At 45.5% G+C, this 26,635-nt stretch overlaps 1 protein-coding gene across 1 annotated transcript in view; it reads left to right on the top strand.

Moving 5' to 3' along the window:
- The window catches only part of IARS1 (isoleucyl-tRNA synthetase 1), a 123,159-nt gene that overhangs the window by 73,281 nt on the left and 23,243 nt on the right, over nt 1–26,635 (top strand). Inside the window, 12 exon segments of the mRNA XM_014592812.2 lie at nt 1,075–1,161; nt 2,867–2,950; nt 4,184–4,328; nt 6,026–6,146; nt 8,215–8,306; nt 16,192–16,269; nt 17,555–17,676; nt 18,071–18,173; nt 18,429–18,512; nt 20,226–20,400; nt 23,728–23,840; nt 26,405–26,500. Of these exon segments, the coding sequence (XP_014448298.1) occupies nt 1,075–1,161; nt 2,867–2,950; nt 4,184–4,328; nt 6,026–6,146; nt 8,215–8,306; nt 16,192–16,269; nt 17,555–17,676; nt 18,071–18,173; nt 18,429–18,512; nt 20,226–20,400; nt 23,728–23,840; nt 26,405–26,500 (1,300 nt within the window).

Below are 26,635 nucleotides of genomic sequence, written 5' to 3'. Positions count from 1 at the left end.
AAAAAAAAAAGCGAAAAAGCGAAAACCCCCCCCCCCCCCCAGGGGGATGGCCACGTCGCAATCCCTTCTCCTCCATTCTCCTCTCAGGATCTTGGTCACACACGCACATGTGCCCTGCGTGAGTTTAAGCCACCAGGTCCGGGACTCGAACTGCGATCGACTACATGGGAGTCCAGCGACATAGCCATTACGCTAACTGCTGGTCCTGTGAGCTTGTTCTTTTGAGGAGTTACAGCGTTATCAGCTGCCAAGTTGATAACTATCCTTGTAATGGATCTATCCTTGCTGGCTCTTCCACTTTATTAAGTCTGGGCTGTGTTTCCTGGGTACTAGGGTCCTTCGGACCCTCGTTGGGAACTGGAAGACCTTTCTAGACTGGTAGCCATGTTACACATGGCGTCTGATGGTCTCCTTGTCAGTCAGGTCCTTTGATATGTTGGAGTGCAGGAGCAGGTTAAGGTGGCGCAAGAGCTTTCCCACTGGACATAACAGGGCTAGGATAGAGTTCTCACAGGGAACAGGCTAGCTACAACATAAATGAGAGTCAGACACCTGACAGGATCAAACATGTCTGTTTCTGTAGACTGCCTTCAGACTTTAGACAAGATGCCTTTTACATCTTTTTTCATCAGGTTGTTCCATATGCTTTTGTACTGAATGCAACACCTGTCTTATTTTCAGCCAGGCGTTTCTGGGTGGTCCTGGAGGCTGTCCAGTGTTGCCTTGTGACCATTACATCGGCTCCCAAGAGAAAGGCATGGTCCTCAATTACTGGAGGTTCTGTAACAGAGGGAGGGTCAGGATATCACTCCAGACCTTTATTTGCTTTTAATAAAGCAAAGTGTTGTTGTTTTTGTTTCAAATCGAGGCTCTGATTTGGTTGCTCTGTGGTTGAACCTGTAGCTGAGATATTTTTAACACTCCCCAAAGGATTCTAATCTGTAACCTGGACTGAAATAATTGCTTTCAGAATTACCAAGGAATAGAACTTATGAAAAATAGACACTCAGTAAGTAAGTGCCATTCCCCTGTGCTTGGCATCCCCCTGTGTTTATAGTACTTCTGGTTTTCCAGGTTTTACACCCTGCTGGTGCTGGCCACAGCTCTCTTCGGACAACCACCTTTCAAGAATGTGATTGTGAACGGACTCGTCCTGGCGAGGCAGGTGCACACTTTGTTTTCACATCCAGAATTGGTTGCTTTCCAAGCAGTGTGTGCCTGTAGGACCTACCAGTTAATCCAACGTTTTCTTTCGAAATAGAGGAATTTACCTGTAGTCCTCTTTTTCTCGCTCTAGTCTTAAATGTCTTGCTGCTTTCTTTCTCACTGAAATTCCTGTTCTGTGTGCATCAATTTCTTAAGGAGGAGGGCAGTAAGAGCCAAGTCACAGAGAACGGGGCAGAGAGGACTTAGAAGTCATAGAGCCACTGGCAATGTGATGCTGCCAGTGGTGTAGCCAGCAAGGGAGTAGCACTGTGCACCTTAGCATTTGAGGCAGAACTCTTTGCTTGTAGATCTCATTTCATCTATACAATAGTTCTTTAAGGTAGATTTCTGTTGCCTTTTTTGACATTTGAGGAAGTAATAGGTTCTAGAGACCTTGAGTGCCCAAAATCAGAGGAGTGGGAACCACATCAGGATAGACCCTGGTGCTCCTCCACAGATTCTTCTTTTTCTCACCGAAAACACTTACTCTCCCTGAGGATTTTTCTCCACTTTTTAGCATTATAGGGATTCTTAATTTTCTTTTGCCTTCATTACCTTTGGCCGTTGAGGATAAACATAAATATAAGTAAAATTAAAAATGAAACAACATACCCACATAGATAACACTGCTTTGTGTGCCTGAGGAAGAGGAGAATGACACCCAGCACTCAACACATCCTTGTTCACTGCCAGGCCTACATGGACATGTTGACACGTCTTAACTCAATTAACCCTCAGGATCATTTTAGATGAGTCCTGTAATTATCTCCTATAACATTTAAGGAATTCAAGGCACAGAAAAATGAAAGTGACTTGCCAAAGGTCACACAGCAACTGTGTGGTGAATTCAAGTTTCAGACACAGTCTAGCTCTGTAGTTTTTTGCCTTTGTTTTCTTTTATTGAGCTCATTGTAGATTTGCATGCATTTAAGAAACATCAGCGATTCCTGTATACTTTGCCTGGTGACCCTGAATATACCTTCTGCAGGTTTCCCACCTCCGCTGTGCCCTGCTTGCTGTATACCACTTAGCACTCAGGCAGGTTTTTGGACCTGGCAGTGCAGTTGGCGTTCTGGATGGTTTCTACACCACAGGGACCCTTCCTGTTTCTTAGCCTGCACCCCTTCCTGGCGGCCATCCACCTACCATCTCTGTAATTGGGCCATATCAAGGGTGTTATATAAATCACACTGTTCCTCATTTGAGGGGTTGGATCTTTTCAGTTAGCATGTTCCCCTGGAAGTTTTGCAGTGTCACACATAACAACAGCTTGTTCCTCTTCATGACCAAGCAAGGTTCCATGGGATAGGTGTCCCCCAGCCTGTGTAACCCTCCACAGCCGAGGGAACATCCAGGTTGCTTCCAGGGTTTGGTGACTGTGGATAAAGCAGCTGCGAATGTTGATACGGGTTTTTATGTAAATTGGAGTTTTCATTACTCTGGTCTGCCATGCAGCTTTCCCGTGGATCTTGTGTGATAGTCAAAAAAAAGTTTACGGATATTAATAGCCTCTTGTTGCCTTAGTAGTCTCTTACATCCAGATTAGTCACTCCTCTAGCTGTGTTTGCATGTTGCCATTTGGAGAATAGTCTGTGTCCACATGTGAAGATCTGCTGTGGTGCTCACTCACTCACTGGGCATTTTCCTTTCGTCTTATAAGTGATGGCCAAAAAATGAGCAAACGGAAAAAGAATTATCCAGACCCAGTTTCAGTCATCCAGAAGTATGGTGCTGATGCCCTCAGGTAAGGCCAACGGTTGCTGCTGCATGTGTTTGTCGTTTCCTATTAGGTCGTCAGGAAAGTCATGATGTATTCTTATATGTTTTTCTATGCAAAAATGCGTCATGACTTTTCTGATGACCCAATACGTAAACAATTCCCATCCAGTTAATTAGGATTCTTAGATTTAGTTCATAATTCGGCTTTCACGAATGAGAAAGGGACCAGCAGATGGCATAGTATTTGCATCATTTGGACTCCTACGTGGCCAACTACAGTTTGAATCTCGACCTGGTGGCTTGAAATTCACTCTGGGCACATGAGCGTGCATGCCCAAGATCCCAGGAGGAGAATGGAGAAGGGATTGCTGCATGGCCATCCCCCCTGGTGGGGGATGATTTCACACTTTCCCTCTTGCTAGCTCTCTCTCTCTTTCCTGTGAGCACACACACCCTTAGGCAAAAACTCTTTAAACACACACACACACACACACAAAACACGTATGAGAGTTTTTCTGAAAACTCTGAAAAACTTTGGAACCAGCCTCTAGTGCAAGTGGTTAAGTGCAAGTGCATAGCTAGCTGGATCCCATATGGCCAGTCCCAGATTAAAGTCTTGACCTTGGCAGCTTGTAAAACACATCGGGTGTGTGTGTGCACCCACTCAAAGTCTTGATGGGATGGAAAGGTTGCGGCATCAACACACCACATTGGGGTTCTTTGTCTGTCTCTATGTCTCTCTCTACTCTGGCCATATCAGGGATGTACATGCCCTCTGACAATTAAAAAAAAATTCAAAGTTCCTGTTTATTTTAATGGTAAATGAATTTGAAAGTCATGCATAATTTTTTTAGTTTTTGCTATTGTGTGCATATGCTCACCAGGAGGGACAGAGAGACAGAAGATGAGAAATCATTCCCCCAGGATGGATGACCACATTGCAGTCCCTTTTCTTCCATTCTTCTAAGAATTTGGGGCGTGCGCACACGCGCACGCACACACACACACACACACACACACACACACCCTAACTATGGTTGGTCATTTGGGAGTCCAGAGCCTTAACCTCATGCCACCTGCTGGCCCCATGTGCTCTGTCTCTTAAAGGGAGAGCTTGGTGAGCCTTTTGAAGAATATCCATAATTTCCCCCTTTGGGGGGAAATGCTGATTTTAATCTTTTTCTCTTAGCATGTTAAGAAGGAATATTTTGTTAACTGTCTATGTAACTTTTTTGTGTAATTTTTCTCTTTCTTCTAGGTTATACTTGATTAACTCCCCTGTGGTGAGAGCAGAAAACCTCCGCTTTAAGGAGGAAGGTGTGCGGGACGTCCTCAAGGATGTGCTGCTTCCGTGGTATAACGCTTATCGCTTCTTCGCCCAGAACGTCCTGAGGCTCCAGAAGGTTTGGACCTCTGTGGGTTGTGTGTGAGGCAGAGCCCCATGTGAGACCTTCAGGCTGCTGTGGTGCTAGGGGGACCCAGAGCCATGGGGTGTCTATGTGAAGGCATGACAGCATGTGCAGTCTGGGCCATGCCTGGAGTGTGGGACACATGCTGGACTGTCTGCATGGGCCTCACTGGACACCGGTCCTGCTCGTGGAAGAAGAGCTGGTTGTGTAATCAATCCGTTCTTGTTGCGAAAGACTCTACGCTGCTGAGGCCTCTCCCGTCATGACACCCGTGAGGTGGGGAATTAGGCAGACAGTAAAGAGTCAGCCACTGTCGGAGGCTGGGCCAGTTGCTCAAGATGAGTGGTTAGGGGAGGTCACTGGGGGGGGCTTTGGGCTGAGACTAAGCGAGTGACCGCAGTTCTCAGTGGGTTGTTAGAATCAAAAGTAACAGTGGTGATATGTGTGAAAGTGTTTTTCAGAGCCATCATCTCTTGCCGGAGGCCCATTCAGAGAAGCCCTTCTGGGGCTATTCCCTCTTCCTTCCTCCCTCACCCGCCCCTCCCCTGGCTGACCACTGTCAGACTCATCATTTTCATTGCACATGCCCCCCATGTGCTTTTGAGACTGATTTGGTCTCAGAGCCTCAATAGCCTTATACCTTATAAATAAAATTGCCGTTAATAGTAGATCACTTGGGACCAGCAGTTGGCGTTATGGCTGTTGCTGGACTCCCATGTAGTTGACCGCAGTTCGAGTTCCGAACCCGGTGGCTTAAACTCACGCCAGGCGTGTGTGCGTATGTGCCCAAGATCCTGAGAGGAGAATGGAGGAGGAGGGATTGCGGCCATCCCCCCTGGGGGGTGATTTCTCGCTTTCTGTCTCTCTCTCTCTGTGTCTTTCTGGCGAGCACATGTGCCCTATAGTAAAAACCTCTCAAAAAAAAAAAAAAGTAAAAAACAGTAAATCACTGTTGAATGAACTCAGGCATTGCTGCTTGAGCAGTCCCAGAAGCTGGCCAGAGAGCTGAACTCAGGCCCTGCAGCTCTTGTAGGCAGGCTGCTAGCTCCTGCTGCCCCTGGGCTCCCCTCTGCTAATGAGGGTGCAGCATGCTCACCTGTGGCTCCCTGGGTGGACTTTGCCTAGGAGTGGAGGCAGGCAGGTGTCTCCCCAGTCTCCTAGTGTTTGTTCCCTGTCCACATCCCGTCAGCTGTCCTACACATGGGCCCTGCCTTGTACGACCTGCAGTCCTCAGGCACCTTGTCGGCCTCTGCTGAGGGACTCAGGAACCCAGGCGGGCCCATCTGGGCTTTGCAGTGAGATACAGGCTTGACCATGAGACACGTAAACCCTGGGCAAGTCGAGTTGCTGCTGCCCATGCCAGGCCGCTCTGGTGCTGGCGGTGCTACCTGGGAGCTATGGTCAATTGAGTTCTTACAGGGAGCAGTGACAGGTGAAGTGGACCTTGAGGGTGGAGGGCGATTTTACCAGGCGCAAAGGAGGCACAGCAGAACATCTCCCAGTTGGTGGGAGAAGTAATGTTTTCATGAATTCTCTTCAGCTTACTCAGATACAGTTAATGTCCCTAGTCAGCGCTTACTTGAATATTGCCAAAAATCAGAGATTTAGAGTGCCACTAGGTTTATTTTGTTTTTGTTTTTTTGTTACTTTAAGTGTTCATTTCTCTTAGTTCACTAACTGTCTGTTCCCAGGAGGAAGAAGTGGAATTCCTGTACAACGAAAACACAGTTAGAGAAAGCCCCAACATTACTGACCGGTGGATTCTGTCCTTCATGCAGTCACTCATTGGGTTTTTTGAGACTGAAATGGCAGGTGAGCCCGTCCAGACGGTCCTCCTGGAGAAAGGACTGTTAATTCTCTTTATAACTGCTCTTTGACAATTAACTGTTTTTCTTTGTAAACCAAGGGCACTTGGGAAAAAACAGAACAGTAGACAAAGATAGTTTTGTTGAGGCTTGTAGAAATGCCTTTGTTTCAAGGCCCTGGGGGATTCTGTCTGGGGCAGAGAGGGGTTCATCCAGGCAGCCTTACCTGTCTGCAGAAGAGCACGAGTTTGGAGATGGTTAGTTGTGGGCTCAGAATCCAGCTCTCCTACGTGTTCCCTTGGCAGAGGTGGCCTCAGGTCTGTGGGGGTAATTCTTTACCTGCAAAATACCTCAGGGAGTACTGTAAGGTGTAAATAGAGGTGACTTTTATAAAGTAGCCGGATGGTAATAAGTAGGACTTACTATTAATGCACTTTTTAATTTATTTTTAGTCTGTTTTCATTATTAACTAAATAGTCCCTATCCATTCTAGAAAAATTACAAAATTCAGAAAAGTAGTAATAAATAGGCATTTCCCCATATTTCCACTACCTGACTGTGATGTGTTTGGTCTCAGACAGAGGTTGGAAAATTAGATTGTGCTGACTATGTCAAGGTTTGAAACAAACATAGTCCCAGGTGAGAAATTCTAGAAACTATTGACTGGGACACCTCAGTGGGTCTGATACTGGAGGAAGGCAGTGACCCCAGGTCACAGTGAGGCTGAGAGAGGAGCGCCGATGCTACGTATGTTCCCAGGCAAGCTCACCCTTTCACTCTGCATACTGTAGTGACTGCAGCAGGACAGAGCAGGCCTGGGGGAAGCTGCACAGTCACCCACTTGTGGCTGTCCCTGCAGTAGTCATGCACGACCTTGGGCTAGGACAGTCAGTCTCTTTGAAGGGCTTGTTTGCCCTACTGAACTTACTGCGTAAGATTCTTATTCTTTTTGTTTTTGTGCAACAGAGGTATTAAAGTTGATGACAGAATCCTTAAACATAAGCCTTGCTCCAAATAAGATGGACTAAGCACTTAATTTCCCATACAGAGTTCCTTAGGGGCCCTCGAGTTTCTTCTAATTCCTTCAGGCTTGGCTCTTTCCACTACCGTGTTCAACTTTTTTTCCTTGATAAATTGTATCTTTAGAAAGTTTGTTCCAGGGTCAGCAGGCGGTATTGTGGTTGAGGCATTGGATCTCACATGACTGACTATGTGGTTTGAATCTCAAACTTGGCAGCTTGAGGGACACATGGGGCATGTGTGTGCGTGCCTAGAATCTCAAGAGCAGAGAGTAGAGAGGGGATTGTGACATGGCCATTCCCCTTCTTTTCCTGTCTCTCTGTCTCTTGTCTCTCCAGCCAGCTCATGTGTCCTCTACCAGAAAATGTCTTAAAATAGAAAGTAGTGTACTTTAAAATAAAATAAGATTAAAAAAAGAAAGAAAGGTCATTCTGTTTGATCTGTAGCTGGTGCCAGAATTTCTCAGCAGGAGTATCCACGGTTTGGGCAGATTGTAGTTGATGGTGGGGTCTGTGGTGTGTGTTGTGAAATGTCAGGCAGCATTTCTGGGCCCCTCCATTACGTGCCAGTGGTACTTTCTATCCCCCAAATTGTGACATCCAAAAGGTCTCTCCAGGCGTTGCCACAAATCCCTTTGGGTGAGATTGCACCTGGTTGAGACCCACTGTGCTTGGCTCCTAGCCTCTAATTCAAGGTCTGGCCGGCTTGGCTCCTAGTCAAGGGATCATGTGGTGCACAAAAGGCCGGTGGGCCTTTGTGGCCCTGTCACAATGCCCAGCTCTGCATAAACAGTGCTCCTGGCGTGGTATGGGGGCAGCCTCTCACCGGTCCGTGGAGTTCAGGCGTGGCTCATAGGGTGGTTTAGTGTAAACAGTTTGACTGCCGTGTAGCGCACCCGCAGAGATGAGCTAGCTGCGCTAGCTTCCATTTGGTTCTTGTCTCTTTAGTAAGCGGAAGGCTGGTGGGTGGAAGGGCTGCTTGTTTCCACTGTGTCTTCCTCCCCAACTCCAGGCGCCCGGTGTGAGCTTGCTACCTGACCATGTGTCTACTTTTAGCTTACAGGCTGTATACTGTGGTGCCACGCCTGGTCAAGTTCGTCGACATCTTGACCAACTGGTATGTCAGAATGAATCGCAGAAGGTTAAAGGTAAGTACAGGTTGCTGCTAGGAACACAGAAAGGGTCTGAAGGTTAGCAGCAGAAGGGGAGTGAGGAAAGCCGCTGGAAGAGGATCATTTTAGTGCCTTCGGTTTGGAAGCCGTCCTCTTCTTCCCTTTACATCCCATGTTAAGTATTGGGTTGTCTAAGAAGTCATGACATGTTTTTCTGTACAAAAATGCGTCACGTCTTTTTCTGACAACCTAAAGTATTTATTGCCATTATGTGGATGAGTTTGAGTTCTAAAAGTCCATTTGCATATTTTCTTTTTAAAAAAATACATTGTTTTATTTTTATTGCCAGAGGGTTTATGTGGTTCGAGTCTCAAACTTGACAGCTTGAGGGACACATGGGGTATGTGTGTACATGCCCAGGATCTCAAGAGGAGAGTGGAGGCAGGGGGATTGCGACATTGCTATTCTCCTACTTTTCCTTTTTCCTTCATAGAGAGGGAAAGCACTCCCAAGTGGGGCTAGGTCACACCCTAGTCCCTCCACTTTTCCTTCCCATCAGGATTTTGGGCATACATGCACTCGTGCCATGTGTATTTTTTTAAGCCACTGGGGCCAGGACTCAAACCACAGTCAGACATATGGAATCTGGCTCCCAATGCTTAGCTCTTAGCCACTGCACTTGGGGCCAGCCCACCACATGTTGTATGTTTTAGAGCACAATTGTATACATTCCATGTTGAGGGAAAGTGTCAGGGCCTGTACACGACTAAACCAAGTAGGTCTCTTAAAATCCAAAGTAAAGTTATATAGTACTCTTGGATCTGAGTGTGATCTTGAGAGGGTACCTCCTTCTCTCAGGGAGGAATCATATACTGACCATTTGCTGGACAGAAATCTTCCTCAGTTGTTGGGATATAGGATAAGCGAGGCGTGCATCCTGGTTTCAGTCTTAAGGCCTGAGCATGTGTAAATATAGCAGTGGTGCAGGACCAGCAGTTAGCGTAATGGCTATGTTGCTGGACTCCTACATCGTCAACTGTGGTTCGAGTCTCTGACCCAGTGGCTTAAACTCACGCTGGGCACGTGTGCATACATGCCCAAGATCCCAAGAGGAGTTTGTGAGACTGAAATGGCAGGTGAGCCCGTCCAGACGGTCCTCCTGGAGAAAGGACTGTTAATTCTCTTTATAACTGCTCTTTGACAATTAACTGTTTTTCTTTGTAAACCAAGGGCACTTGGGAAAAAACAGAACAGTAGACAAAGATAGTTTTGTTGAGGCTTGTAGAAATGCCTTTGTTTCAAGGCCCTGGGGGATTCTGTCTGGGGCAGAGAGGGGTTCATCCAGGCAGCCTTACCTGTCTGCAGAAGAGCACGAGTTTGGAGATGGTTAGTTGTGGGCTCAGAATCCAGCTCTCCTACGTGTTCCCTTGGCAGAGGTGGCCTCAGGTCTGTGGGGGTAATTCTTTACCTGCAAAATACCTCAGGGAGTACTGTAAGGTGTAAATAGAGGTGACTTTTATAAAGTAGCCGGATGGTAATAAGTAGGACTTACTATTAATGCACTTTTTAATTTATTTTTAGTCTGTTTTCATTATTAACTAAATAGTCCCTATCCATTCTAGAAAAATTACAAAATTCAGAAAAGTAGTAATAAATAGGCATTTCCCCATATTTCCACTACCTGACTGTGATGTGTTTGGTCTCAGACAGAGGTTGGAAAATTAGATTGTGCTGACTATGTCAAGGTTTGAAACAAACATAGTCCCAGGTGAGAAATTCTAGAAACTATTGACTGGGACACCTCAGTGGGTCTGATACTGGAGGAAGGCAGTGACCCCAGGTCACAGTGAGGCTGAGAGAGGAGCGCCGATGCTACGTATGTTCCCAGGCAAGCTCACCCTTTCACTCTGCATACTGTAGTGACTGCAGCAGGACAGAGCAGGCCTGGGGGAAGCTGCACAGTCACCCACTTGTGGCTGTCCCTGCAGTAGTCATGCACGACCTTGGGCTAGGACAGTCAGTCTCTTTGAAGGGCTTGTTTGCCCTACTGAACTTACTGCGTAAGATTCTTATTCTTTTTGTTTTTGTGCAACAGAGGTATTAAAGTTGATGACAGAATCCTTAAACATAAGCCTTGCTCCAAATAAGATGGACTAAGCACTTAATTTCCCATACAGAGTTCCTTAGGGGCCCTCGAGTTTCTTCTAATTCCTTCAGGCTTGGCTCTTTCCACTACCGTGTTCAACTTTTTTTCCTTGATAAATTGTATCTTTAGAAAGTTTGTTCCAGGGTCAGCAGGCGGTATTGTGGTTGAGGCATTGGATCTCACATGACTGACTATGTGGTTTGAATCTCAAACTTGGCAGCTTGAGGGACACATGGGGCATGTGTGTGCGTGCCTAGAATCTCAAGAGCAGAGAGTAGAGAGGGGATTGTGACATGGCCATTCCCCTTCTTTTCCTGTCTCTCTGTCTCTTGTCTCTCCAGCCAGCTCATGTGTCCTCTACCAGAAAATGTCTTAAAATAGAAAGTAGTGTACTTTAAAATAAAATAAGATTAAAAAAAGAAAGAAAGGTCATTCTGTTTGATCTGTAGCTTGTGCCAGAATTTCTCAGCAGGAGTATCCACGGTTTGGGCAGATTGTAGTTGATGGTGGGGTCTGTGGTGTGTGTTGTGAAATGTCAGGCAGCATTTCTGGGCCCCTCCATTACGTGCCAGTGGTACTTTCTATCCCCCAAATTGTGACATCCAAAAGGTCTCTCCAGGCGTTGCCACAAATCCCTTTGGGTGAGATTGCACCTGGTTGAGACCCACTGTGCTTGGCTCCTAGCCTCTAATTCAAGGTCTGGCCGGCTTGGCTCCTAGTCAAGGGATCATGTGGTGCACAAAAGGCCGGTGGGCCTTTGTGGCCCTGTCACAATGCCCAGCTCTGCATAAACAGTGCTCCTGGCGTGGTATGGGGGCAGCCTCTCACCGGTCCGTGGAGTTCAGGCGTGGCTCATAGGGTGGTTTAGTGTAAACAGTTTGACTGCCGTGTAGCGCACCCGCAGAGATGAGCTAGCTGCGCTAGCTTCCATTTGGTTCTTGTCTCTTTAGTAAGCGGAAGGCTGGTGGGTGGAAGGGCTGCTTGTTTCCACTGTGTCTTCCTCCCCAACTCCAGGCGCCCGGTGTGAGCTTGCTACCTGACCATGTGTCTACTTTTAGCTTACAGGCTGTATACTGTGGTGCCACGCCTGGTCAAGTTCGTCGACATCTTGACCAACTGGTATGTCAGAATGAATCGCAGAAGGTTAAAGGTAAGTACAGGTTGCTGCTAGGAACACAGAAAGGGTCTGAAGGTTAGCAGCAGAAGGGGAGTGAGGAAAGCCGCTGGAAGAGGATCATTTTAGTGCCTTCGGTTTGGAAGCCGTCCTCTTCTTCCCTTTACATCCCATGTTAAGTATTGGGTTGTCTAAGAAGTCATGACATGTTTTTCTGTACAAAAATGCGTCACGTCTTTTTCTGACAACCTAAAGTATTTATTGCCATTATGTGGATGAGTTTGAGTTCTAAAAGTCCATTTGCATATTTTCTTTTTAAAAAAATACATTGTTTTATTTTTATTGCCAGAGGGTTTATGTGGTTCGAGTCTCAAACTTGACAGCTTGAGGGACACATGGGGTATGTGTGTACATGCCCAGGATCTCAAGAGGAGAGTGGAGGCAGGGGGATTGCGACATTGCTATTCTCCTACTTTTCCTTTTTCCTTCATAGAGAGGGAAAGCACTCCCAAGTGGGGCTAGGTCACACCCTAGTCCCTCCACTTTTCCTTCCCATCAGGATTTTGGGCATACATGCACTCGTGCCATGTGTATTTTTTTAAGCCACTGGGGCCAGGACTCAAACCACAGTCAGACATATGGAATCTGGCTCCCAATGCTTAGCTCTTAGCCACTGCACTTGGGGCCAGCCCACCACATGTTGTATGTTTTAGAGCACAATTGTATACATTCCATGTTGAGGGAAAGTGTCAGGGCCTGTACACGACTAAACCAAGTAGGTCTCTTAAAATCCAAAGTAAAGTTATATAGTACTCTTGGATCTGAGTGTGATCTTGAGAGGGTACCTCCTTCTCTCAGGGAGGAATCATATACTGACCATTTGCTGGACAGAAATCTTCCTCAGTTGTTGGGATATAGGATAAGCGAGGCGTGCATCCTGGTTTCAGTCTTAAGGCCTGAGCATGTGTAAATATAGCAGTGGTGCAGGACCAGCAGTTAGCGTAATGGCTATGTTGCTGGACTCCTACATCGTCAACTGTGGTTCAAGTCTCTGACCCATTGGCTTAAACTCACGCTGGGCACGTGTGCATACATGCCCAAGATCCCAAGAGGAGAATGGAGAAGAGATTGCGGTGTGGCCATCCCCCCTAGGGAGTGATTTCTCGCTTTCTGTCTCTCTCTGTCTTTCTGGCACACACGTGCCCTATAGCAAAAACCTCTTCGAAAAAAAAAATAGTGGTGCAAGACAAGGAGCAGGAGGTGTCCTTAGGGCAACCAGATGGAAGTTCCTACATCCAGCAGTTTTGTTTTAAAATATGTTCATAATAAAAGCGTGTGGTTAGCAGTTAGCATAATGGCTATGTCGCTGGACTCCCATATAGTCGACCACGGTTCGCGTCCCGGACCCAGTGGCTTAAATCTCAAGCCAGGCACGTGTGTGTGCGTGCCCAAGATCCCAAGAGGAGAATGGAGGGTAAACAGTTTGACTGCCGTGTAGCGCACCCGCAGAGATGAGCTAGCTGCGCTAGCTTCCATTTGGTTCTTGTCTCTTTAGTAAGCGGAAGGCTGGTGGGTGGAAGGGCTGCTTGTTTCCACTGTGTCTTCCTCCCCAACTCCAGGCGCCCGGTGTGAGCTTGCTACCTGACCATGTGTCTACTTTTAGCTTACAGGCTGTATACTGTGGTGCCACGCCTGGTCAAGTTCGTCGACATCTTGACCAACTGGTATGTCAGAATGAATCGCAGAAGGTTAAAGGTAAGTACAGGTTGCTGCTAGGAACACAGAAAGGGTCTGAAGGTTAGCAGCAGAAGGGGAGTGAGGAAAGCCGCTGGAAGAGGATCATTTTAGTGCCTTCGGTTTGGAAGCCGTCCTCTTCTTCCCTTTACATCCCATGTTAAGTATTGGGTTGTCTAAGAAGTCATGACATGTTTTTCTGTACAAAAATGCGTCACGTCTTTTTCTGACAACCTAAAGTATTTATTGCCATTATGTGGATGAGTTTGAGTTCTAAAAGTCCATTTGCATATTTTCTTTTTAAAAAAATACATTGTTTTATTTTTATTGCCAGAGGGTTTATGTGGTTCGAGTCTCAAACTTGACAGCTTGAGGGACACATGGGGTATGTGTGTACATGCCCAGGATCTCAAGAGGAGAGTGGAGGCAGGGGGATTGCGACATTGCTATTCTCCTACTTTTCCTTTTTCCTTCATAGAGAGGGAAAGCACTCCCAAGTGGGGCTAGGTCACACCCTAGTCCCTCCACTTTTCCTTCCCATCAGGATTTTGGGCATACATGCACTCGTGCCATGTGTATTTTTTTAAGCCACTGGGGCCAGGACTCAAACCACAGTCAGACATATGGAATCTGGCTCCCAATGCTTAGCTCTTAGCCACTGCACTTGGGGCCAGCCCACCACATGTTGTATGTTTTAGAGCACAATTGTATACATTCCATGTTGAGGGAAAGTGTCAGGGCCTGTACACGACTAAACCAAGTAGGTCTCTTAAAATCCAAAGTAAAGTTATATAGTACTCTTGGATCTGAGTGTGATCTTGAGAGGGTACCTCCTTCTCTCAGGGAGGAATCATATACTGACCATTTGCTGGACAGAAATCTTCCTCAGTTGTTGGGATATAGGATAAGCGAGGCGTGCATCCTGGTTTCAGTCTTAAGGCCTGAGCATGTGTAAATATAGCAGTGGTGCAGGACCAGCAGTTAGCGTAATGGCTATGTTGCTGGACTCCTACATCGTCAACTGTGGTTCGAGTCTCTGACCCAGTGGCTTAAACTCACGCTGGGCACGTGTGCATACATGCCCAAGATCCCAAGAGGAGAATGGAGAAGAGATTGCGGTGTGGCCATCCCCCCTAGGGAGTGATTTCTCGCTTTCTGTCTCTCTCTGTCTTTCTGGCACACACGTGCCCTATAGCAAAAACCTCTTCGAAAAAAAAAATAGTGGTGCAAGACAAGGAGCAGGAGGTGTCCTTAGGGCAACCAGATGGAAGTTCCTACATCCAGCAGTTTTGTTTTAAAATATGTTCATAATAAAAGCGTGTGGTTAGCAGTTAGCATAATGGCTATGTCGCTGGACTCCCATATAGTCGACCACGGTTCGCGTCCCGGACCCAGTGGCTTAAATCTCAAGCCAGGCACGTGTGTGTGCGTGCCCAAGATCCCAAGAGGAGAATGGAGGAGAAGGGATTGTGGCGTGGCCATCCTCCCTGGGGGGTGATTTCTCGCTTTCTGTCTCTCTGTCTCTCTCTTTCTGTCTGGCGAGCGCACGCGCCCTATAGCAAAAATCTCTCAAAAAAAAAAAAAAGCGTGTGGTTTCATTTTTGTTAAAATATATCATACATATGCCCAGCTAGCCTTTCGTGTCCGTGGGTTCCATATTACAGAATCAGACCACATCTGATCAGATGTTCTCTACATTTAAGTATGTGGAGCCTCCAGATACTGAGAACCAATTATAAAGGACTTGAGCATCCACAGGCTTTGGAATCCCCGGGGGAGTCCTGGAAGCAGTTCCCCGTGGATATATCGAGGGACAACTATATAAACATTCATCTAGAAGAACATGGTAGAACATGGTAGAACTCTTCCAAAAGTTCACAGCATATGCACTTAGGAAAAAACTGTGAATTTCAGATTTTTTTTTCTTTTGGAGAGGTTTTTTTTTTTTTTTTTTTGCTATAAGTCACGTGTGCTCGCCGGGAAGACATTTTAGAGACAGAAAGCAAGAAATCACCCCCCCAGGGGGGATGGCCACACCGCAGTTCCTTCTCCATTCTCCTCTTAGGATCTTGGGCACACACGCACATGTGCCCGGCATGAGTTTAAGCCACTGGGTATGGGATGCGAACCTCAGTTGACTACATGGGAGTCCAGTGACATAGCCATTATGCTAACTACTGGTCTCAGTTTTTTGTGTTTTTTTTTTTTTTTTTTTTTTTTTTTAGGGGTTTTTGCTATAGGGCACATGCATTTGCCAGAAAGACAGAAAGTGAGAAATCACCCTTCAGGGGAGTTGACCATGCACAATCCCTTCTCCATTCTCTTCATGGGATTTTGGGCTCGCGTGCATACGCGCCTAGTGAGTCCTAGGTCAGGAACTCAAACTGCGGTCTTCCTGCGCCATAACCACTACAGCACCTGCCGGCCCCAAATTTCAGAATTTTTTGCACCAAAATGAACTCATATTTTAATTCCATTTTTCCATGAACTTTGGAAGTACTCTCGTACTTCAAAAGGTTTTTATGGTAATTATCTCTATTACCATAATTATGTTTGAATTTTCTTTTTCCTTATTTATATTTTCTTACAATGTATTAGGATAATTTTTTTAATACACAGTATACATTTTTAAAAAATGAGAACTATTACCTAAAGGTATTCTAAAGCTGTGTGTTTCTGCCTGTGTATGTGACTCCAATGTATCCAACCTTCAGGTCCCACAGTCTGTCTTCCGCTCGCAGTTGCAGAGCCACTCCCCAACCACTCAGCCTGGTGGGAGGTGGTCAAGGATGTGGTCCCTTGCACTGTCCTATCTGTGTGCTGTGTGCTGTCTGTGGGTTGCCTCTTTTAATAAATGTTTTACTTGTTTTTATGATAAACACTTTATTTTAGCAATTTGGTGTTCATGTTTCTTTTGTATTCACTAGGGTGAAAATGGGGTAGAGGACTGTATCATGGCCCTGGAAACCTTGTTCAGTGTCCTGCTCTCCCTGTGCAGACTGATGGTAAGGTGCTTGGCCCCGTTCCGAGGCCCTGGCCTATGGCTATATACATTTTTTAAAAAACTGTGCAGACCCTTTTGCTACACCCTCCTCTGTTACATAGGTTTCATATTTGTTCCTCCAGAGACAGAACTTGAAGTTTTTAACACCTTATCTTGTTTATTAGGAATCCTCAGTGTAGATCCAAGGACTCTAACCTGTATGATCCTGCCACCGATTATACGAAAAAACCTCGTATCTCTGAGCCTTTACTTGACATACTGGGTCATTGGGAACGTCAGGACTTATTTTTACATAGAAAGAGACATCATGACGTTCCCAATAAACTAATATATAAACTAACCAGATTTCTAGAAAAGAACTAAAGTGAGACATACCTCATCTTAATGTGGATTGTCATAATTGTCTGTGGGTGACATGGAGGTTCCTGAAAAAATACATCATTTAACAGCTACCTCACAAACAATATTTTAGCTTAGCATTGAGAGGAAAATGTGCAAACAATTGTTTGTAGCATGTTTCTACCACTTAGTATATTAGTTAAATGATGCACGAGTGTAAAAACTCCAGCTTCGTTTTCCTGTACTTATCTCTGCCCCTCCAGTCTCATGCTGTAAGCCTTCTATTTATTTCCACCAATGGAGAATGTGCCTTGGTACAAGGCCTTGGGCCCCCTGCCCTTCCTGCCCAACCTCACTTCTGTTTATCCTCTGAAGCAAGTGGTTCTTCCCAGTTTATAGATGTGGTTTCTGAGGTTGGCACTCTTGACTTTGTGCATGTTGAACTTTCCTAGTCACAACCCAGGGCTCCTGTTGTTTTAGAACCCTCCAGAAGTCTGGGTACTTTTGGCTGTAGCCTTGCTGCGCTTCACAGCTGTGAGTGCATTTCCTTTCTGTAGGATGTCCCTATTTCTTTTTTTTTTTTGGAGAGGTTTTTGCTATTGGGCGCATGCACTTGTCAGACAGAGAGAGACAGAGAGACAGAAAGCAAGAAATCACCCCCAGGGGGGATGGCCACGCCGCAATCCCTTCTCCTCCATTCTCCTCTCCAGATCTTGGGCACGCACGCACACACGCCCAGCGTGAGTTTTAAGCCACTGGGTCCGGGACGTGAACCATAGTTGACTACGTGGGAGTCCAGTGACATAGCCATTACGCTAACTGCTGGTCCCATAGGATGTCCCTATTTCTGAACATGCCTCTACGTTTGTTCTCTAGCACGTTTACAGTGTCTTTCAGTAAATGAGGCTGGTCAGTAATGGCAGATTGTGCCCTCTGTTCTTGTACAGGCCCCCTACACACCTTTTCTCACTGAATTGATGTACCAGAACCTGAAGATGTTGATTGACCCTGTGTCTGTCCAGGAGAAGGACACACTCAGCATCCACTACCTCATGCTGCCCCGAGTTCGGTAGGGATCAAAGGCAGGGAAGGGGAATTCCCTGGATGGGTAGGGGTCCTGGCACCTTGGGAGGGAGCCCCTGTCCCTTCATGCACTCCTCCCACTGGCATTCGTATGAGCTGCTCCTTCAGTACACAGTGAGCAGCAGGCCTGCTGAGGAGCCCCACTGTGGAACTGTGAAGGTGGGTTGTGGGCACACCCCTGAGGACACTGTAGGCAGCTCAGACTGCCTGCTGCTTACTCTGTGTGCCTGCCTGGGCACTGTCCTCCCAAAGTGTCTCACCCAGGCTGGGTATGTCATCCCATCCTCGCTTGGCCTTCATTCCCACAGAATCATGCCTATTGTTCTGGCTTTTCTCCTTATAAATCTGATCTCTTTCATATTCCTACCTCTACTAATTAGAGAGGAATTGATCGACAAGAAAACTGAGGGTGCGGTGTCTAGAATGCAGTCTGTGATTGAACTTGGGCGAGTGATTCGAGACCGCAAAACTATTCCAATAAAGGTTTGAAATCTTATTTATACTTTACATGTACCTTACCTTTATACCAATATAGTCATGTGTCTCAAGTGTTTTGTTGATATGGAGTGTCTAGGCATGGCATAGGTGTTTTTCTTTTCTGGAGAAAATGTGAATGACTTGAGCTCTTGTTCAACCTGACTAGTCTGGACCTTGAGGTTACAAACTAATATTTAACACTCTTCACTGGAGTGTGGAGGACTGGCTGCTGAGTAAAATTTCCTTCTCTTTTCTTCCTAGTATCCTTTGAAAGAAATTGTGGTTATCCATCAAGATCCAGAAGCTCTTGAAGATATCAGGTCTTTGGAGAAGTATATAATTGAGGTAAGATAGATGGTCTGTTTTGGGTTCAGACTTTAACCTTGAGAAGATTACTTCAATGAATATTCTTCAGTGAAGAACACTTTGAACATATAATTTATTCTTTTTCTACTGGACATCAATAGGTACACTGCGGTCGACTACATGGGAGTCCAGCAACTTAGCCATTACACTAACAGCTGGTCCCCACCTATCATGTTTTTCAAACCACATAGTTGGCCATGTGGGATCCAGCTGCCTTAACCACCATACTACTGACTGTCCCAAGAAATTTTAACTCATCATATTGTACACTTTGCTTGAAATCACCATGAATTTTTTATATTGTAATTATAGGGGTTTTTAAATATATTTCAGATTAGTGGTTTTAAAAAAAAAATCTATTCGCTGTCATTTTATTTTATTTTATTTAGTTCGTTTTATTTTATTGTTTGAAGTTGAACAGAGTTAGAGAGAAAGAAGGAAAGTGAGAAAGCAAGGTGCCAGGTCTAGAACTCGAACTATGGTCACCCATGTGGGCGTCCAGCCACCCCAACCACCACGCCACCTGGCAGTCCCAGATCAGTGATTTTCTTTACCTTTTTTACCCTTGTTCACCTCTCTTCCTTAAAGTACTTTTTGATAATAAACAAAGTAACTTTGTTCCTGCAGATTATGCAAGTAAGAAATGACCACACATTGTGTGTAAAGAGCTGAAGCCCTGGCATGGTGTGTGCCCAGTAAGGAGAGCCTCACTCTCCACTCCAGCTGCTCCCTAGAGTCTTGCTTCTCCAGATAGGAGCATTCCTAGGATTTTACATATGCCTCTAGATATGCACAAAAGTAGAGGTTTTTAAAAGCTGAAATATCTTAACCACTTAGTGAGATTAATTAGCATAGTTAAGTGTTGCAAATGGATGCTCCTGTCAACGTTCGTCTTTAGTCTCCTCAGTCTCATTTTTGTGTCTCCTCCTGTTCCATCGCTATTCTGCCTCTGTTCTAGTAACCCTTAACTTCCGTGAGGAAGATGTATATTGTTATGATTAACTGCTGCTTTTCGTTCATTATTATTTGGCCTTGTGGTCCTCTCTAATTACTTGCACAAAGGTTAGCCCTGAGAGATGAAATTTATCTTTCGAATTCTGGAGTCCTTTTTCAGTTCAACTGTGTTGATGGATATTGACAAGTACAGAAATCGGTAGCTACATGTATTTGTTCATCAGTATAGTTTCAGAAAGCCTTCATCCCAAGAAAGAAACAAAGTATCTCAGCATTCTCTTTCCCCCTCAAGATCCAACTGTTTCCTGACAACTGTGCATCTTTTTTCCATCCTGGATTTGCCTGCACTGGATATTTCATGCAGGTGGAATTAACACCTCATGCATGGTCTGTTGTGACAGGCTCTTCATTTCATGTAATGTGCCCATGGCTGCTTCATGTCATAGCACACACTGGTGCTTCTTACCTTGTGTGGGTAGATGTTAGGTTGTTGGAAAAGTCAAGACGTATTTTCCTGTTTTACTATGCAAAAATGTGTCATGACTTTTCCCACAACTCAATATTTTGTTGCCTGGTATATACCACGTCCTATTTACCCGTTCACAGATGATGGGCATTTGGGTCATTGTGATTTGAAGGAGTTAGGAAAAGTGCTGCAGTGGATACTTCTAGAACTGTTTTTATATGGACACATTTTTCTTTTCTCTCATTTTTGTTCCTTTGATGTGCTAACTGTAGGAATTAAATGTTCGAGAAGTTACACTGTCTACAGATAAAAATAAGTATGGCATCCGGCTAAGGGCAGAGCCTGACCACATGGTCCTAGGGAAGCGTCTGAAGGGAGCCTTTAAAGCAGTGATGGCAGCCATCAAGCAGCTGAGCAGCGCGGAGCTGGAGCAGTTCCAAAAAACTGGTGGGTGCTGCTCAGGTGGACATTCGTGTCCTCAGGCCGGGAGGTGGGTCTTCATATTTAGGCGCCTGACTTTTACTACTACATCCTTTTCTTAGATAAAAACATTTTTTCTGCTTATAAAAATGTTTATTATAAATAATTCATATAATTTAGAATGAAAATAAATATGACCCCCAACCCACCAACCGTGCTTTGCCTTCTTCCGTTTAATATACGCCTGAGAGATGCTGGCATTCTGTGAAAACTCTGGTTTATTTCCTATAAGTCACTAGAAGAGTCATGAAATTATAGCCTTACTAAACGGAGATTACATCATAATTTTAAATTTCTCACTTTTTACTTTCATACATGTTTTTATATTTTTAAAAAGTTGTTACTTGTTTTCTTTTATATTTTTACTTTACATTATAAACATCATGTGTTTTTATTATACTCTTTAAAGTGCTTTTCAAAAGCTACATCATTTCTTTCACCTGGATACTTGATAATGTTTATAAACAGTTTCCAGATTTGTAATAATATTATAAATAAGGCAATGAATATTTTTACATGTATTTTGTCAAATTTATTTCTAGGCTAGATAGCTAGAAAAAAGCTACTCAGATGGATGGACCTTAGGTTCCTACCGTTGAATTTCACAGAGGGTAACACTGACCTTGGACCTCTGTCCTCCTCTTCAGAGGGAACAGAACCCTCTAGGGATTTGTGACCAGTCAAATGTCATCCCTTAGGTGTGTCAGATGCCAGTTGTGGAGTGAAAAGAAAATAGCTTTTGGAGGTGTCAGAATGAAAGCTGCAAGATATTTGAGAGGGAAAGTTACAGTAGTAATTTTAGAGTAAAAGAAGTTAGCATTGATGCTTGAAGTTTCTTGGTAAGAAAAAATGGGTCAGAATTTACCATAGTTTTTCTAAAATACTTAAGAGTACATATCTTGAACTCTCATTTGATAGGACTAGATTGTTCATTCAGCAAATGTTTTTTCAAGCACAATATGGAGTTGACTAGATAGGCTTTGGCTTTATTGTTGTGGAGCTGACATGGAAAGACCATGAAAATAATTGTAGAAAAGTACATATGAGACTGTGTAACAACAGGGATGCCTAAGTAAATTGCAGGGTTAGGAGAGGAAAATCAGCCCTATCTGTACCCCGCTGCAGAATTTTTCAGGGCACCCAGGAATGTACAGCTCTGCCATGGTTAGAATCACGCTTGGTCTGAATGCGGCTGTGAAAGTGGTTAGCATCAGGGCTTCCTCCAGGGATGAAAGCAAAAGTTAGGAGGTGTTGTGAGAAGATAGCTAAGGATTTAGTGATCAAGTGAGTGGTTATAAAAATTGCAGGAAATGTATCATTCCCCAAACTTTTAGCTAGAATGAATAAAAACATAAATTAGTAGCTAAAACTTAAATCATCATTAATTCAACTCAAAATATTAAAGTAACAAAAATTCCTGAAATAAGCCTTATTTGAAACTAAAATCCTGTGGTTTCTAAGCTATAGTTTTTTTGTTTGTTTTGTTTTGTTTGTTATTTATTTTTAAAACTGAGAATCAGAGTTTATTTTTTTTTTAAATAATTATTTTATTTAACTTTATTTTAGTTTGACTAGGGAGGGACAGAGCTAGAGCGAGAGAGAGAAGGGGAGAAAGCAAACTGTCAGGTCCTGGCCTCAAATCGTGGCCGGACATGTGGGAGTCCAGTGCCCTTAACCACCATGCCACCTGCTGACCCCTGTTTTGTTTGTATTTTTGCTATAGGGCATGCACGCTTTCCAGAGAGAGACAGAGGAAAGAAAATGAGAAGTACCCCCCAGGGGGTTGTAGGGTAGGGATGGCCATGCCTCCATCCCTTCTCACTGGATTCTGGGCATGTATGCACAACACCTAGGATGTTTACAAGCCCCAGGACTGGAACTGGAACATTGTAGTAAGCCGTGTGGGGTCTAGCCACTCCAACCTCTGTGCCATCAGCCAGCCCAAGCTACAGTTTATGAATGAACTGTTTGGTACTGATGGAAAGTAGCAGTTTTTAGAGTACAGTGGCACTGTACTCGCCCCATAAGCACACACACTAACACCAGGTCATGGAGATGTGGCATTTGCCCCAGCAGCGCACATATTAACGTCACATGCTAACACCAGGACACGGAGATGTCACACTCGCCCACCAGCATGCACACTTACACCAGGACATGGAGATGTCATGCTCGCCCACCAGCATGCACACTAACCCCAGGACACGGAGATGTCACGCTCACCCACCAGCATGCACACTTACACCAGGACATGGAGATGTCACGCTCGCCCAGCAGCATGCACACTAACACCAGGACACGGAGATATCACGCTTGTCCACTAGCATGCACAGTAACACCAGGACATGGAGATATCACGCTTGCCCACCAGCATGCACACTTACACCAGGACACGGAGATGTTACGCTCGCCCAGCAGCATGCACACTAACACCAGGACATCTCCCACCAGCATGCACACTAACACCAGGTCACAGAGATGTCATGCTCGCCCACCAGCACGCACACCTACACCAGGACACGGAGATGTCACGCTCGCCCACCTGCACGCACACTTACACCAGGACTCGGAGATGTCACGCTCGCCCAGCAGCATGCACACTAACACCAGGACATCTCCCACCAGCATGCACACTAACACCAGGACATCGCCCACCAGCACGCACACTAACACCAGGACACAGAGATGTCACGTTCGCCCAGCAGCACGCACACCTACACCAGGACATGGAGATGTTACGCTCGCCCACCAGCGTGCACACTAACACCAGGACACGGAGATGTCACGCTCGCCCACCAGCACGCACACCTACACTAGGACACAGAGATGTCACGCTCGCCCACCAGCGTGCACAGTAACACCAGGACATGGATATGTCACGCTTGCCCAGCAGCGTGCGCACTAACACCAAGACACGGAGATGTCACGCTCGCCCAGCAGCGTGCACACTTCCACCAGGACACAGTGACACAAAGTGAAAGCACAGTTGCTGCTGCCCAACGTGGCATCATGCTCAGGACTTCACACTGATCATGTCCCACCACTGTCTGGCAGAGAGGAGAGCACCGAGTGGATATATCAGCCATCAGTAGACTGGCTTGGAGCTTGCTGACTCTTGCTTTGAATTTTGGACAGGGTCTCTTGTAATCCTCTTGCCTCAGCCTCCTGAGTAGCTGAGACCACAGGCACACATGCCACTGTGCCCAACTTTTAGGTGGTCCCAGTGTACGGAGCAGAGAGGCTCAGAGAGGAAGAAGTTCTGACTAAGTAACAGTGCCATTGCTTTTTCAACAGGGACCATTATTGTGGAAGGCCATGAGCTGCATGAAGAAGATATCCGCCTCTTGTACACCTTTGATCAGGCCACAGGTGGGATCGCACAGTTCGAGGCTCATTCAGATGCTCAGGTATGGTTCTGTTCCCTACAGTGTTTTCTTTCTTTCTTTTTTTTTTTTAAAGAATTAATTAATTAATTAATTTTTAATTTCCTGTAGGGCACATGTGCTCATCAAAGAGAGAGAGAGAGAGAGCCTCCAGGCCTGGGACTTGAACTGTGGCCAACCATGTGGGAAGTCCAGCACTTTAACCACCATGCCACCTCTTGGTCCCCCCAATTTTTGGGGGGAGTGTTTTTGTTTTTGCTTTAGGGTGCAGGTGTTCACCTGAGATAGAGACATAGAAAGCAAGAAATCACCTCCCAGGGGGGTTGACCATGCCTCAGTCCCTTCTCCTCCTTTCTCCTCTCGAGATTCTGAGCACACATGCACAGAGGCCTGGCATGAGTTTTAAGCCCCCGCGTCCAGGACTCAGAGTGCAACCCCATGGGAATCCAGCGATGTAACCATTATGCCATCTGCTGACCTCCCCCACCCCCATAGTGTTTTTTTACCAGGAGGTGTAATCTTAAAAGAGTCTTTTTTTTTTTTTTTGAGAGGTTTTTTTTGCTATAGGGCACATGCGCTCACCAGACAGATACAGATAGATAGAAAGCAAGAGGTAAGCCCCCGGGGAGATGGCCACGCCACAATCCCTTCTCCTCCATTCTCCTCTCAGGATCTTGGGCATGCATGCACATGCACCCGGCATGAGTTTTAAGCCACTGGGTCCGGGACGCAAACCACGGTCGACTACATGGGAGTCCAGCGACATAGCCATTACGCTAACCGCTGGTCCCAAAAGAGTCTTTTATCTGTGCCTTTCCTGGCAATGTTGACAGTTTGTCTTGGGGTAAAATAAACCAGATAATTCATTTCAGATAACCTCTATTAAACTGCTGTGTGATATGCCCTTAACACATGCATTTGTTTAGTGGAGACATAAGCAGGCATTTTGTGATTCCTGCATGAGAGTGATCCTAGGTGCCGAGTTGCACAAAAATGAACACTTCAAGGAGTAAGTCAGTCACAGACCCAGGAAAATAAGCCAGTTCATAGTATTCTGCCTGATATGTTTCATGGTAGAAATAAGTACTGAGAAAGGCTCCTACCCTAAAATTGGGGGTACAGATGGGATTGTTTAGGAAGTACTCCTTGAAGAAAATACATGGCTATTTTAGAGTCTTGGGTGGCCAGCAGTCAGAGGTGGACTGGCTGGGAAGGGGATGAGGGGCACTGTATGTAACAGTGGGACTGGGCATTCCTTCATGATTTCAGCAGGTGCTAGGGCCTGAAAGGCCCCGACCTGCAGGAAGGTGTTATTTTGTGATGCTTCTGAGTTTCCTGACTGACTCCCATGAGCTCACCCTCTGTTCACAGTTTTGCCTCCTATGCTTTATGAAGTGAGGCAAGATTGTTAACTTTTCTGATCGAGTTTCCTCAAAGGTAAATGGTGATGATGTCCAATTTACAGGGTCCTTTACAAAGTATATTTCAGTTTATACTGTACTCTGTAATAGAAGTGATGGTGTTGGGACCAGCGGTTGGCGTAATGGCCATGTCACTGGACTCCCATGTAGTCGACCACAGTTCGAGTCCTAGACCCGGTGGTTTAAACTCACACCGGGCACGTGTGTGTGCGTGTCCAAGATCCCAAGAGGAAAATGGAGGAGAACGGATTACGGCATGGCCATCCCCCCTGAGGGGTGATTTCTCACTTTTTGTCTCTCTGTCTCTGTCTTTCTGGTGAGCACATCCACACCATAGCAAAAATCTCTCAAAAAAAAAAAAAAAGAAGAAGAAATGATGGTGTCATTATAATCAACAATCTTCAGAATAGATGAGATGGAAAAATAAATAAGGTTGGCCGAAAAGACAGCAGTTGAAACTCAGTCATACAAAAGTATCATGGGAGGACTAACAGATGGCTTAATGGTTACGTTGCTGGGCTCCCACATAGTTGACTGAAGTTCTAGTCCCGGACCTGGTGGCTCAAGACTCATGTCAGGTGCATGGGTATTCATGCCCAAAATCCTGAAAGGAGAATGGAGAAGGGATTGTGGCATGACGACTCCCTTGGAGGGTGATTTTTCTTTTCTGTCTCTGATCTCTGATGAGCACATGTGCCCTAGAGCAAAATTCTCTCTTAATAAAAAGTATTGTGGCCTGGTATAGCATTTGTGTCTTGAATCATACTAACTAAAGGATCAGAAGACTACAAAGCAAGAGAATGAGCCAGTGCTGTCTGCTGTAAAACTTCTACTACTCATTTGTGGCATGAAAAGTTGTGCCTTTCCAGGGGCTTCCTAATTGTTGGTCTTATTCATTAGAAGAGTTGTTATGGTCTGTTAGATGGCAAGATAGCAGAGGCTTGTGAGGGACTGTCATCTGGGAGCAGTCCTCTACAAAAGAAGAACATCCACTCCCTTCTTCTAAGATGGGAATTAGCCGGGTGTAAATTAGATTCATTGAGTTCACTGCCCAGCGGTGTGAATGATGCTGTTGTTATAGATGTTAGAAGTTAGTTTGAAATAGCATGTTCTGGGTTTAAAGGGAGTGTCCTCACTGGGTTGTCGTGTGTGTGTGTATTCCTATAGGCCTTGGTTCTCTTAGATGTCTCCCCTGACCAGTCCATGGTGGATGAAGGAGTGGCACGGGAAGTCATCAACCGCATCCAGAAGCTGCGCAAAAAGGTCGGTTTGTAGATTCGAGCAAGCTCCTGGTCAGCATTGTCGTGTGTTTAGTTTGGGTTGTTGTTGAGGGCAGGAGAGGCAGGTGATAGGAACCATAGTGATCACTTCATGGAAATGACTCACTCAGATTATTCT

Source organism: Tupaia chinensis, unplaced genomic scaffold, assembly GCF_000334495.1.
Source record: "Tupaia chinensis unplaced genomic scaffold, TupChi_1.0 Scaffold138619_1, whole genome shotgun sequence".
Lineage (NCBI taxonomy): Eukaryota > Metazoa > Chordata > Mammalia > Scandentia > Tupaiidae > Tupaia > Tupaia belangeri.
This window is presented reverse-complemented; position numbering and strand designations above follow the sequence as displayed.